Raw genomic sequence first — 13985 nt, 5'->3', positions numbered from 1 at the left:
AATACATTTCCACCCAATATTTCAGAGCGAAAGGTGCTATTAAAAATTCAGGAAGTAACTCCAGTCCAAATAAGTCTAAATAAGACTGCGTTACACATATAAAGGAGGCGTTATTTTAAACAACTTAGCCACTTGAATTGGCTCAGAGAACACACATATTAAAAACAACGGTCTATTTGGAGGCATAAAGGGGCATTTCGTGGTGTTGCTGGACTTTAACGGCACATTACATTGTATAAGCTCCAGATAATAGACAGGGACCAGGGAGGCTTGTAGTGTCCCATTGGCCGCTAACCTGGACCCACAGCCGGGGGGAGGCGAGCGAGCGAGCTCCCTTGTTTGTCGAATAAAATGGCGGGGTTAAAAAAGAAGAAATAAAAATAGAGAGCTCACCATGTAGAGGGTGAAGGGGAAGCATAGCAGAAAGAGCCAGATGTACAGATGGAGCGCGTTGACGAACGTATTCTGGTCGGGGTCGTAGTACCACCCGCCGGTGACTGAAGCCCAAACCCCCTGCCTGAGGATCTGGAGGGTCTGCGAGCCCATGGCTTGCTTTAGCGGACCGACGACGGGAACTACCGCGGCCGGAATGGGCGACAAACACGCCGTCGCCGACGACTAAAGGACGAACGGCGCCGTGATGTTAGTGACAGACGCTGGCCTAGGCATCTTCGACTGCCGCCGCTAGCTAGCCCCAGTCGGCCGACTCAAACCAAGCCGGGGAGCTCGGCTGCTGCTTTGAGCCCTCCGCCGGAGGACTGTGATATCCCACCACGCCCTGCGAGGACGCTCTTCTTCATGGCTTCTGTCACATAATAGTCGAAGAAGAGGGGGAGTTGGCTAGTCTTTTGGAAAATGTTGTCATAAATGTTGATTCCAACGTGCGTGCATTTATTTGAGGGAACGAAAAATACTTTTATTCTAAAACAGTTGAGGTTACAAGTTGATGACAATATTTTTTTTTTTTTTAGTTTCGAGAAAAAGTCATGTCGACATCTAGTGTTACTTTTGTGTATTACTGGTGAATACTGAAGATTATTTTTTTGTCCATATTTACGGCATATATATTAAAACACGCTTAAAATACTTCAAAGACTATACAAAAATATTTAATAAAAAATATGAGAAAAGCACAAAAACAGTTTTACTGACACCACAGAAAACGATTAGACAAATTAAAATAGACAAAAAGAAAACAATGGTTGTACAGATAGAGCCACAGCAATAATATTCACGAAACGTTAGCTATTTTTCATAGCACCAAAATAATTGCGTGAAATACACGCATTCAAATTTCCCCACGTTTAGTCTTGGTGTTTCTTCATGTTGGGTTTCATGTAACATTTTTGGATTTTATTTGCATTATTTTCCAATAAAGTTCTGCATTTCTTTTATATCTTATTTTAATCTAATCTCCTAAAAGTAATTATGCTCATTTTGACATTGTGGGGGGGCATTAGGAGTAGACTGAATTCATATTATTACATTGGACACAGGGTTTATAAAACCTAAAAGTGCAACAATCATAACTAGCACATTCTGCTTGATATGTGATTTTTCAATTGAAAACTGAATGATAAGACTTTCCAGTGAATGCTTATGGTAAATAATACAAGTGCACTGGGATACTATAACATGACACATTTAATGATAAATAGTCCATGAAATTAGGAAAGGAATCTCGGATTCCCACAGGAGCTAATGAGAAATCATCATTCCTGCATTTAAAAAAAAAAAAAAAGACTGGCGGGTATGAAACTGAACCTGGATGCAAAAATGCTGGTCATCAAAAATATCTCCAAACATCCACACTACACTCATCCCTACATATTATTTATCATTATTCAATAATGCTGTGTGAGAAGCATCCACGCCCGACACAGGAAACTCTTGCTCATCATGCTCACAAAGTGGAAATAAAAGGCCCAAGTGCCCCCCCTCCCCGGTTGTTATAATGTCACTGGAGCCGCGCTCGCTTCTCGGGAGGCGGCTTGCTGGCCGGCGTTGCTGCTGCAGTGGCGGAGGCTTTGGCCGCCGGCTCTCTTTCCTCTTGTTTGACCGTTTCCGGGAGAGGTTCGGGCTCTTTTTTCACCTCGACTGCGACACACATTTTCATATACGTTTCTTATGTGTTTAGCCGTATGTTTGTCAAAGTATTGATTAGGGTTGAACAATTTGGGCAAAATAATGAAATTGCAGATTTTTTTCCCCTCAATATTGCGATTTTGACTTAATATGTGATTATTTTTTCAAAGTGACCAATCCGTGTGTTTGAAATGATGAAAGAATGCATTACTTGTGGAAATTGTATGTTTTGTTCAGTATTGTTTCCTTTGTATTTTTTTCTCATAATTCACATGACGTTTTTCTGTTCAGTTTAATTCTATCATCATTGTCATCACCTGTTAAATCAAGAACAAGTGACAAATTCATGTAAGTGTTAAAGAAAAGGTAATAATCTAGTAATCAAAGCTTAGCATAAATGTTGCTATTTACTTATATTTGTTCCTACTTGTGTTATGAGTGTGTTGGGCAGTTAGTATGTACTGTATGTATTGTATTATATGTTAAACCATAACTTCTTTGCCATCTTCAATAAATGTTCAATAAATATTAATAAATAAATCTGACAATTGTTTTCAGAGCCTTTGCAATTTGAAAATTGTGGTTTACATCATCAAGATAATTGTATGTTTTTTTTTTATTAAAGTTCAAATACAAGTGATATATCAACATAATCAATATCCTACCAGGAATGGGCTTCTCCCCAGGCTTGGGCTGAAATTGCAAAAAGAACAAACGATAAAGAGAGTTGTGCCTGAACTTACCAAACTTATTTAAAAATATGATTTGTCAATTTGACGAGTATTTGTCTTGAGTTGAGAGAACAAGAAGTAGACTGGCGAAGAGTCAAAAATACCTGGTAGAAGGTTGGCGGGAACTTTGACCTTAGGTCCAAAAGCAGAGTGTCCACACGATGTCTCTGGAACAGTGAACCCGGCTCCTCTTTCTTCTTGGACTTTGGCTTATTTTTTTCTGTCAAAACATCATTTATTCGTCTTGAGTGTTTGGCAACATATTCGTGTGAAGTTCGTCTGAGTGAAGATGCTTCACCGCGCTCCTCCTGGTCTTTGAAGTGCCACCAGTATCCTTTGGAGGGATGGTAGCGACAGTAGGACATGGCTTCGTCAAATGCAGACTGGATGCCGTGAACGGCAGAAAGCTGAAATGATTAAAAAAAAAAAAAGGGAGGGGGGGGGCATGAAAAGGTGTCATAAAATGGTGTCAAAGTTAATACATTGATACATTTACATTTAAAAAGGGAGCAAGGTGTAATAAAATGAAAAAGAAATCATAAAAAATGAATAAAAAATGTAATTACGGCATGTGTCTATTGTGTATAGTTTTAAATACCGGTATTTGAAAACGAAGCCCTAAAAAAACACATAACAAACATATTACCTTTACATACAGTATATTATACATAATCTATAAATACATTTAGAAAATGTTTTTGTTTTAGCTAATAAATCTACAAATGTTACTTTGTAATATTTCTGGATTTTTCATCAAATGCTGCCCTACTGTATATAATTGCTGTTGAGTATTTTTTCTGCTATTTTGTATGTATTTTACAGCTATGCAAATATTTCAGAGGTAGATGGGGAGGTTCTAATAAACGTCCACCTGTGTCTAGTACTCGTTTTCTAATATTGCTGCTTTTTGTGCAATAGTTTAACATATTGTATGTTTTTCTCCCCCCAAGACTTCAGTATGAAAACTGCAGATTTTTTGTCTATTACTTGCTTGTTTTTCATGTTTTATACTTTTTTCAACTTAAAAATAAAATGTTCTACGCTACTTGCTTATTTTCAATCAAATATTTTTATGATATTCTAATTTCATTGATAAAAAAATAGTGCTTTGCCTGATCTTGAGGCATCTTGTAGTCAAAGAACTTTGTTGAAGTAACTTTCATTTCGACACTAATAAAAATAAATGCACCATCTTCTGGCATCTATGGGAATTAGTAACCTTTTGTGGCATCGATTTCCAGCAGATTTACAGTATTTACGACGGGGCTTAGTCCATTTCCCCCACCAATAGTGGATGCAATTTACAGGAATGGCTCTCACCGCTCGAGAGCTGATGACCGTGCTGAGGTCCGGGGCCTGATAGACCACTCCTATGATGATGTAGTAGTCAGCCAAGGGAATCACTAGTTGGTGGAAGACAGGACGAGAAGATGGGGATCAAATATAAAAATTGCCATATGACAAAACACAGGCATAATAAATCCTTTAGTGATCCTGTTATGGCGTTTAAAAAATTATAATAATAATGCATGGTCTGTAGATGGTGCTCACCTTGCGTGGGCGACTGCCTCTGTTGCTTGCGAATGATGTAGAGAATGGGCTCTTGTGCGTGGAGTAGAATGTACTCAACTCCCACCATCTGACTGCAAAAGCAACGAAACACACATATCACCCACGCACATATTTTTCTCTGAGATATAAACAACATCACTACTTTTTAATTTGTGTTTTTTATGTTTTTTTACAGTCTAAATGTATATCACTTGGTTTAAATACAACTACATACAAAAACACATATGTATATAAATAAATTAATAAAGATCTATGTAATGGGTTTTCAAAACCAGGCTTAAGTGTCCACAAATGAAAATTATGGTATTCATATATTCATTTATATGCATAAAAAATCAGCAAAAAAAAGACAAAAAATAAATGGAAGCTAATTTACAACAAAATAAATGCAAAAACACAGAGATTAAAATAGGTGAAAATAAAATATACAAACAGCTTAAAAGTAAAAACACTGCCAACAATATAATCACAAAGATGACATGGACGCAAAAAAAAAAACCAGCAAGTAGTATGTGTGTACATGAGTGTCCATATCAATATACACATTCATAGGAAAAAGATATAAACCTAAAACTTTCGGAAAGTGTTAAAGGAACAACAAAGAATAATTTCCATTCATGGGTAACGAAATGATCTGAGATTTAAATGCTGTAAAATCTGAAAAAATTAACATCCCAACAGATGAAATTGGGCAAAAATGGTTGTTGAGCCTCAACCTAAGAACAACTTTTCCATTAAGTTTACATTTAATACCTGAAACATCATCTACCAAAGTTAATTTGTTTTAATGTTGCTATGAATGTGTGGCTTTAAATTTGAATGTTAATTTATCTCAATGGGAAATTTGAGTTCAGATTTTTGTGTCAATTAAGGAATGATTTCCAATTTGTTGTGTCCTAGTGCAGACTGGAATGTTTTATAATGAATAATATATCTAGAACACATTTGACAACATAAATAAAACACAATTTGATGACATTTTAATGGTTCATCCCAGTTTTGCTTTGATTTTTTTCTCTTAAATTTCAAGATTATTACATTATTATTATAGTAAATTACCAAGAACACATTAACATTGGGCAGAGAGACTTTACAATGACAACCGTGATAATCTTTATATATATATATATATATATATATATATATATATATATATATATATATATATATATATATATATATATATATATATATATATATCTCCCTCTCACTCACACACACAGTAATTTTATCACCTCGACCTTTTACTTTTTGTATGCTCATTGGGGAACCACTTGTCTGATTGGTTGGCAAGTTTCTCATATATTTGTGTGTGTGCGTGTGTGTGTGTGTGTGTGTGTGTGTATATATATATATATATATATATATATATATATATATATATATATATATATATATATATATATATATATATATATATATATATATACACACACACACACACACACACATATTCACGATATACACAAGTAATATCTAACGTTAATGTGCAGAAATTACTGGAACATTATAAACGGAATTTGAAGGATTTCAGAGGCTTTTAAAGTGCGTTGGAAGATTTTTCTCTCTATTTTTTTTTGGATAAACAACTTTTTCAATAGACAATTCATCAAAAGTGATAGAGATGAACATACTTGAGATGGTCCAGGCTGAGCCGCTGCATTTTCACAACCTCGTTATTACAAGTGCGATCATAGAAAGGGTTACTCCTCTCCGAGAAGTAGTCGAGTACATTTCCAGGGTTGAGGATGGGCACCAGGCCGCTGTCTACCCAGGATATTCCCAGCAGATTGTCTGCCAAGTGAACCAAAATACATTTAGTAAAATCTAATCCAAATATCGTGTGTTATATCTGGATAGACTACTATAAGAAAGATGATTGGAAAGTGACTTGAGAGATAAAACGAAAGAGCCCATTTAAATCTACATATCCTCATTTGGAAATAATCACATAAATGCAATAATGCAACAGTTATGACTTTCAACATCGATTATATTTAAAAGCATCAATGGGTGAGTTTTAAAGGTAAACTAGTGAGGCAAAAAAACTTTTGTCTCCGACCCATCAGCATTTAAAATAGCTCTGCCAATGCTAGCTGCTAACACAAAAAACCTAAACAACCAACGAACGACAATAATACATAATTTCTTAGCAATATACTTGAACGAAGTCTTTAACTCGTTCGCTCATCTTCACTTGCAAAACAAACACCCAAGTGTATTTGATTTAAATTGTAATAAAAGCCAGTCTTGTAGCTACCTCTGAAATCTACCGACGCCATGACGTAAATAAGCGGTCGCACAAAGATGGCGTAGGCAAGTAATGGTCATGTCGCTGAACGATGACGTCAGGTTTTCGTGTCAAGGGGTCCGGAACAAGCTATTCTATGTTTAGATGAAGTCTGTCTCCTTTTATTTGATATAAGGATGTCATAATTATCTGGAATGTCTGAGTGTTTGTACATATTTGCGTTGTTGTACTATGTTTTGTTATGTTGTTATTCTATGTTATATTGACAAAGATTGGTTTTTGCAATGTTGATTATTAATGATTATATGTCAACAAAAAAACAAGCTATTCTAAATGACCGGTATTAATAATATAACGAGTCGACGCCACCAGCAAAAAAAAAGTACCGTAAAATAAGAGTCAAATTATAGAAATGAACAACATTAAAGGGTAGTAATTAACACCCTTGCATTCTCCAAGCCTGAGGGTTCACAATAAATGTAAAATGTACTAAACTCAAAACATTCCTCTACCTCTGAAATTGTTGTTTGATTGACAACAGCTATCTATTCAAAGCCACGGTATCATAGGGAGACATAAAAACAGTCTTTATATAACTGCCGGCTCTATATGCACTCATACAGTACTTAACAGCCCTCCCAGGCCTTGTAATGTGGTCAAGAGGGACTGTGGAATCTGAGTGACACGCCCAAAACACAGCTGAACTCACCAGCACTGCCACTACCAGTATGTGACAAGGCTGCACACACCAAAAAGGGAATATTTAATTATCACCTTTAGACTTACATTGAGTTAAAAGCGTTCCTATGATATAAATTGTCCCTTACACCCTCACATTTGTTTCTGCTTTTGAATGAATGAACAATAAGAAATAAACTTCTTTTTATGAATGGTGGTCACGTTGCAAGGGGAGGGTGGGGGTGCAACTACAGACCCCCACATCAACAAATAATAATCAAGGACATCTGAATGTCTTTTGCCATGCAACACTGCCAACACATGTGCTGCAATCAGCAAAAACTTACATTTGCACTACTCCACACACAAAGACATCATGCTGCACAAACAATGACAACATAGGCTGTCTGGGGACTCGTGTAGCGTATGGTCTCGTGTCTGTCTGATAGCACGATGACTGTACAGCTGCTCGGGCAAGAAAGGACAAGCCTGGAGGAGATGTTTATCTGATTTAGCACGCAAAAATAAAAACAACCTCCAATGCTATTTCCTCATGATCTCGAAGTTGAAAAATTATACCATCATGTGAGCATGAAAAACAACCAAAAACCAGGCCAGATTTACAAATATCTAAACATAAGATGTTGTTGTTTCACAGTTTGTCATATTACATGCAGCAACTCTTACAGAGAGCGCTTCACGACTCAATTCTCGTGAAGGAGGCCTCTTGTGGGCGTCCTACAATAAGGAATTAGAAGTTAGATGAAGATAAAGTTGCCAACAAGTCAATGTGATTTTAAGGAAAATGCTATGTTGAGATATAAAAGTTATTTCTTCAAAAAAAAGAAAAATCTGTCATTATTATTTTCTCTTGAAAAAAAAAACATGTATCATGCGAGTGGTATCAAGGTATCGGCACTTGGTATCGGTAACAGAAACTACTCAAGGTAGGAGTCATTGTACTGTCAATCTGAAAAAAAAAGAGTCAAGATTCAAGAGTTTTATTGTCATATGCATAGTAACACTACACAATGAAATTATTATTCTGTTCACTTCCCCGAGCAGACGACATTCCACAATTGAGCAAATAACAAGGTAGGCAATAAAACAAAAACAAAAAACAAAAAAAAGAGCGATGAAGGCAGTAATAATAAATCACTAATAAATTAACAGATTTACATTCTGAGCATATTGTGGAGTAGATTGAGTGGAAGAAACTGTATACATATGAGGAAGATAATGCAAAAATATCATGTAGTGCAAAATATTATGCATGTAGCAGCTTTCCTGCACTGTGCAGGGTCATAAAGTGGATGTGGTAAGCGGCAGATTGTCTGTGAGGGATTTGTTCGATTCAACACCTCTAAAATGGATGGATGGATGGATGGATGGATGGATGGATGGATGGATGGATGGATGGATGGATGGATGGATGGATGGATGGATGGATGGATGGATGGATGGATAGATAGATAGATAGATAGATAGATAGATAGATAGATAGATAGATAGATAGATAGATAGATAGATAGATAGATAGATAGATAGATAGAAAGAAAGAAAGAAAGAAAGAAAGAAAGAAAGAAAGAAAGAAAGAAAGAAAGAAAGAAAGAAAGAAAGAAAGAAAGAAAGAAAGAATCATATCTTTGTTTGTACCATGACCCGTAAAAAGCATTCCTGGTCAACTTGAGGTCCCTTGTTATCCAGTTTATCAACCAATGGGCTCGTCGATCATCGGGACGTGCACGCGCACATGCGCGCGCACCCAGAAGAGAGTGCGCATCATCCAGCAGCTTTGCGCCCAAAGAGGACTCACCATCTGCGGTAGGAGGAGGAGGAGGAGGAGGAGGGAGAGAAAGGCTCAGGATGCAGTGAAAAATCAAGGGAGGAAGGGCGATTATTTCCAAGATCCATGTCGAAAATGAGCTTGATCCAAGCCGGACACGACGTCGTCGTTGGCGGCGGCGGCGGCGGCGGAGGGGGCCTCGCATCAGACAACCACGGCGGCGGGCCCCCGAGGCTCCAGGCGGGCGCGCAGCCTCCTCCCGGCGGCGGCCGGAGCAGAGATGCCCGCCCCCACCCGCGGCACCATCACCACCACCACCACCCCCACCACAACCACCACCACGGAGGAACCTCCAGCGGCGGCACGTCCATGCTGAAGCAGCCGTCGCACAACGAGCCAGCCGACGCCGTGAGGCGGGCGCTGGACTTCAAATGCCAAGGCACGCAGTGCTACAAGGACAAGAAGTACCGCGAGGCCATCGGCAAGTACCACCGCGCGCTGCTGGAGATGAAGGGGCTGTGCCGGGTGCTCGGCGACCCGGACGGCGGAGGCTCCAAGTCGTTGCTGGCTGCCATCGGCAAGTCCAGCCCGCTGACCGAGGAGCAGAAGGGAGCCATGGAGAACGCCGAGCTCGAGTGCTACAACAGCCTAGCCGGTACGCTACGTGACACGCTTTACTACACTCAATTACAACGCACTTAAATGAGATGATACTAATTGATCACACTTCGCTGCAATAGGCTGCGCTGCAATAAATGACACGCACGCTACCTAAAAGTCAAATACAGCACAAAATACACAACTACACTGAGGAAAATAAATTACACTATAGAGACAAATTAATATTCGTATTGCGATTTACGACTCAATTATTTCTCCAAGGTCCTCTTGTGTTTTTTTATGTAATAAACAACAGCAAATAAATCAATCCGTATGACATGAAATGAATAAATAAATGGTTTGGACTCAATGTAATAATACAAAAATATTTATTGTTGTACTCCAAGTAGATTTAATAATTTACTCAACACTTGCCTTGTAGCCTTAGTTCACTATCAGTTCTCAAATGGATGTACTAGTACCCAAGGGGGTACTTGAAGCAACTTTAGAGGATACTCGAAATTTTAAATAAAACAAACTTTTTTCTTTTTTTTTAACAAAGATTCTCAGGTTTGACCCAACTTGTCATGTGCCTCCTTTCGTTACTTATCAAGTTAATGATTTATTTTTGTGAAAACATCTCTATTATGATCCCAAAAGAGGACACTTAAGTTGTTTATTATTCTGTGGACAAATATTTATTTATAATTTCTTATTTTTGAGAGCGGGTCTATCACTTTATGTTGATTATATTTGGGGGTACAAATATTTATACTGTATATACCAATCTTTACTTTAATCCCAAAATATTAAACACTGTGTTTAATATTTATTAATGGACAAATATTTATTTATATATATTTTTTCTAGAACGGGTCTGACACTTTATATCGATTATTTTTTCATGGAAAAATATTTATTCATAATTAAGATTTCTTGATGAGAACAGATTTCTTCTATGATCCAAAGGAGGGCGCTCTAGGTCGATTATTTTTTTGTGGACCAATAGAAATGAAGTTTGAAGGGTCTAAAGTTCTATCAAACTAACCAATCCGCAGTTCTAATCTACAAACTAACTTACACTACATCATATCACACTTCACAACATTACAAAATAGTCACTAATCATCAAAAACAAAACTACAGCTGAAACAAAGTACCATACATAAATAAACACCAACATTAACCATAAATAGTTACATGTATGCTGCTCTTCATCCAGTCAGCAAACAGACCGTAATTCCCTCTCCAACGAAACACGACATTGTCCAGTATTTTTGTAAACCCGTTTTTACAAGCATCAATTTCGTTAGAATCCGACTTGTTATTTTTTGCATCTCCCACGAACCCGTCATTTTCCTATAAACGTCAAAGACAACCTTGCAAGAACCAAATTTGTTTTGCTCCACAAGAATTCTTGTCATGAGGCATCATTACAGCAATCCAGCCCACTAAATCCACTGCACTCCACACTGCTGTATGAAAAGTCCAACCGGTCGTTAACGGTTCCTCGACAGAATGACTCACGGTGGTCACTGTTTTTTTCTTCAGCCTGCCTTCTCCAGATGGAGCTGGTCAACTACGAGCGCGTGAAGGAGTACTGCCTGAAGGTGCTTCACAAGGAGGGCAAGAACTTTAAGGCCCTGTACCGCTCAGGCGTGGCTTACTACCACCTGGGGGACTTCCAGAAGGCCCTCTACTACCTGAAGGAGTCTCACAAGCAGGAGCCTTCAGGTGAACAACTCACACTGTGTGAATTCAATGGCAGTAGTGCTTAAAAAACGGAAGTTTTTGAAATGTATAAAAATGGATTCGTTTTTAATGAAATCTGTCTTTTTTTTTTTTTAAATGAAAAACGTTCTGAAACACATTGTCCCTTTAAGATCTCCACTTTCCAGCAGCCAAAAGGTCCAAATTGTTATTGAAGTGTGTGAAAATAAGGGATAAGTAGATGTTCAATATGTTTTCTCAAATTTCTGTACCTTAGTAATTTTTTTTAGCTACTTTAATGTATGTCATATCATTGTAAAAGGAAGTAAGTGTCGATTTAAAAGATTAAAAGACGTTTTTAAATTTCATTTTTCAGACATAAGCCTGATTTTGCAAAAATGTGTCACATATTAAAAATATGAAGCATAAAACAAAACATTAAGACCAACTTTGAATAACACTGTAAAAATAATACATGCATAGATTAAATAGACAAAAAAATAAAATAGAATAAAAGAGTAAATGTAGAACCCCAAAATATATTTAAAAAATGTAAATTATAGAAATACACAAAATCTAATACAAAAAACAAAAGTCAAATAAAATGTAAAAACAACATGAATAAAATGCAAGGATAAAAATGAATGATAAAAAAACTCGTTTTTTTAAATGAGGCAAAAAATAAAATAAAGCTGTAAATGTAGAACCAAAAATATCATTAAAATATAACTGTAAAAATACATACAAAAAGAAAAAACATCTAAAAGCAACAATGTAAAGATGAAAAGTGAATTGTATTTTAAAAACTTTTTTTAAAAAGAGACAAAAAATAAAATAGAATAAATCTGTAATTGAAGAACCCTAAAATATATTTAAAAAATTAAAACAACAGAAATACATAAAATCTGACATCAAAGGAAATAAAATATAAGTATAACAATGAAATAAAATGTAAAACAGTAAAAAAAAAAAAAAAGTAAAACCAAATGAATAAAATGCAGACAAAACTGAATTAAATACCATGAACATAAAATCTAATAAATATGAATGTAAAGAAATACAATTACAGTTTTGTAATTTTTTGGGAAATAGCTTCCGAAAAGCCCCTTTTTTCTTTTTTCTGCACTTGCAGACACCAATGTGATCCGCTACATCCAGCTGACGGAGATGAAGATCCGCCGCAACGCTCAGAGGGAAAAGAAAGACGCCACATAAAAAAAAAAAAAAGACAATCACGGATGACTTTCCCAACTCATCACCACTTCCTGTCCCGCCCCTCACTGTGTGCCGCCCAGACTTGTCATTGTCTAGCAGTAAGGAATGTTCCGATGGCACTCAGAACACTGCCTGTGCACATCTCAAACATTTAAGGGTTCCGATATTTTATTTTTTTTTGCAACCCCTGCCAAACCAAACACAAGCTGGAGAGGAAGCACAGCAACAACAATAATAAGAAAAAAAACATAGGAGTTTGTAGTGTGTGTTTGTTATGAATTCCAGCTGCCCTCTGCCCTCAAAATGGAGCCGATGAGTCAAATGCATTATCGTTACTTCTGTTTGATGTGGTGCTTTCAAGGAAAACGCATGTCGTTTGTATGGGCAGTCCACCAAAAAGCACACCATTGCCACTATGAATGACAAAGATACATATCACATATGTAGAAATGCCCAAAAAAAAAAAAAAAAAATCAAAATAAAGCACTTGGATGAGTATATAATATGAGTACACACTGTATGTATTTGATCTACTATGTTGTGATCATTTGTATTGATGGTTGTCGTGATAATGCTGCAGCAGTGCGAGTGGATCATCATGTTTTATTGGTAATTTTTTTTTGATGATTATACTTTCAAGTGCACACTAATGCTGACGAGAGCAAATGTGTAAATAAAAAAATAAAAAAACACCTCAACCAAACATGGCTGCAATTCTTTGCCCCTGGTCGATTAAACAAGCGATATTGCTGATTTAAAAAAAAAAAATATAGCGATTTGATACCACTTTTTTTCATACTGATATCAATATGATTAGTCAATTCCGGAGTAGTCACCGATACCACTCGTACTTTGGGGTACACCCCACTCTCTCTCTCAAAAAAAAAAAACACAACTTAATTGATAGATGATTTCCTAAAAAGCATTTTACTTAAAATGTCTTGAAATTACTGGCCATGTTATTGTTTAATTTGTAATTTCTAGTTTGTAATTTGAAAACTGATCCAAAAGAGCGTCTGATACTAGTGTTGGCTGCCATAACGAGTACAGACACCTTGAAATAATGGCCAGTATCCGCTCGGTATTGATACTTGGTATCGGTATCATCGCTCATCCATCAGTACGATGCCAATACTAAAATTCATCGTATCCTGAAGCAGTTTTGCTATCACATTGACTTTTTGTTAGACCAATACCAGTATGAGTAATTCAACTCTTGAACAGTATGTCACTGGTACCGATGATACTGGTACTTTTGATAAACAAATGTTCCCCTGAAATCAATGACAGATCATTTTAAAGACCATCTTATTCTAATTCAGCTTTTTCCGGAAAATTTACTAAAAATAGTCAATTT

At 36.7% G+C, this 13985-nt stretch overlaps 3 protein-coding genes across 4 annotated transcripts in view; 1 reads left to right on the top strand and 2 right to left on the bottom strand.

The window, feature by feature from the left end:
• Positions 1-754, bottom strand: part of pcnx1 (pecanex 1) — a 29372-nt gene extending 28618 nt beyond the window's left edge. For both annotated transcript variants that reach the window (XM_088432533.1, XM_088432534.1), the window contains exon 1: positions 394-754. In XM_088432533.1, coding sequence (XP_088288659.1) covers positions 394-546 — 153 coding nt within the window. In that variant the 5' untranslated portion in view covers positions 547-754. The remainder of the gene's footprint in view (positions 1-393) is intronic.
• Positions 755-1626: 872 nt separating this feature from the next.
• Positions 1627-6694, bottom strand: med6 (mediator complex subunit 6). Its single transcript, XM_088433754.1, has 8 exons — positions 6649-6694; positions 6023-6182; positions 4368-4459; positions 4137-4219; positions 3115-3223; positions 2921-3036; positions 2751-2778; positions 1627-2097 (listed from the first exon to the last, which is right to left on the bottom strand). The coding sequence occupies exons 1-8, from the start codon at positions 6668-6670 to the stop codon at positions 1958-1960; spliced, it is 750 nt and encodes a 249-aa protein (XP_088289880.1). The 5' UTR covers positions 6671-6694; the 3' UTR covers positions 1627-1957.
• Positions 6695-9096: 2402 nt separating this feature from the next.
• ttc9 (tetratricopeptide repeat domain 9) lies at positions 9097-13331 on the top strand. Its single transcript, XM_088433752.1, has 3 exons — positions 9097-9758; positions 11255-11437; positions 12546-13331. The coding sequence occupies exons 1-3, from the start codon at positions 9230-9232 to the stop codon at positions 12626-12628; spliced, it is 795 nt and encodes a 264-aa protein (XP_088289878.1). The 5' UTR covers positions 9097-9229; the 3' UTR covers positions 12629-13331.
• Positions 13332-13985: the final 654 nt, after the last annotated feature.

The sequence above is a fragment of the Hippichthys cyanospilos genome, chromosome 14, assembly GCF_059441005.1.
Source record: "Hippichthys cyanospilos isolate Australia breed blue-spotted pipefish chromosome 14, RoL_Hcya_1.0, whole genome shotgun sequence".
Lineage (NCBI taxonomy): Eukaryota > Metazoa > Chordata > Actinopteri > Syngnathiformes > Syngnathidae > Hippichthys > Hippichthys cyanospilos.
This window is presented reverse-complemented; position numbering and strand designations above follow the sequence as displayed.

Bases quoted from the DNA above. Each gene is read 5' to 3' on its own strand.
- med6 (XM_088433754.1), bottom strand. From the start codon at position 6,670: ATGGCGTCGGTAGATTTCAGAG. The intron at 3,037-3,114 runs GTGAAGCATCTT...ATGTTTTGACAG, and splicing joins CAAAGACCAGGAGGAGCGCG to AAAAAAATAAGCCAAAGTCC. The intron at 2,098-2,750 runs GTAGGATATTGA...TGTGTGTCGCAG, and splicing joins TGGGGAGAAGCCCATTCCTG to TCGAGGTGAAAAAAGAGCCC.
- ttc9 (XM_088433752.1), top strand. From the start codon at position 9,230: ATGTCGAAAATGAGCTTGATCCAAGCCGGACACGACGTCGTCGTTGGC. The intron at 9,759-11,254 runs GTACGCTACGTG...TTTTTTCTTCAG, and splicing joins GTGCTACAACAGCCTAGCCG to CCTGCCTTCTCCAGATGGAG. The intron at 11,438-12,545 runs GTGAACAACTCA...CTGCACTTGCAG, and splicing joins TCACAAGCAGGAGCCTTCAG to ACACCAATGTGATCCGCTAC.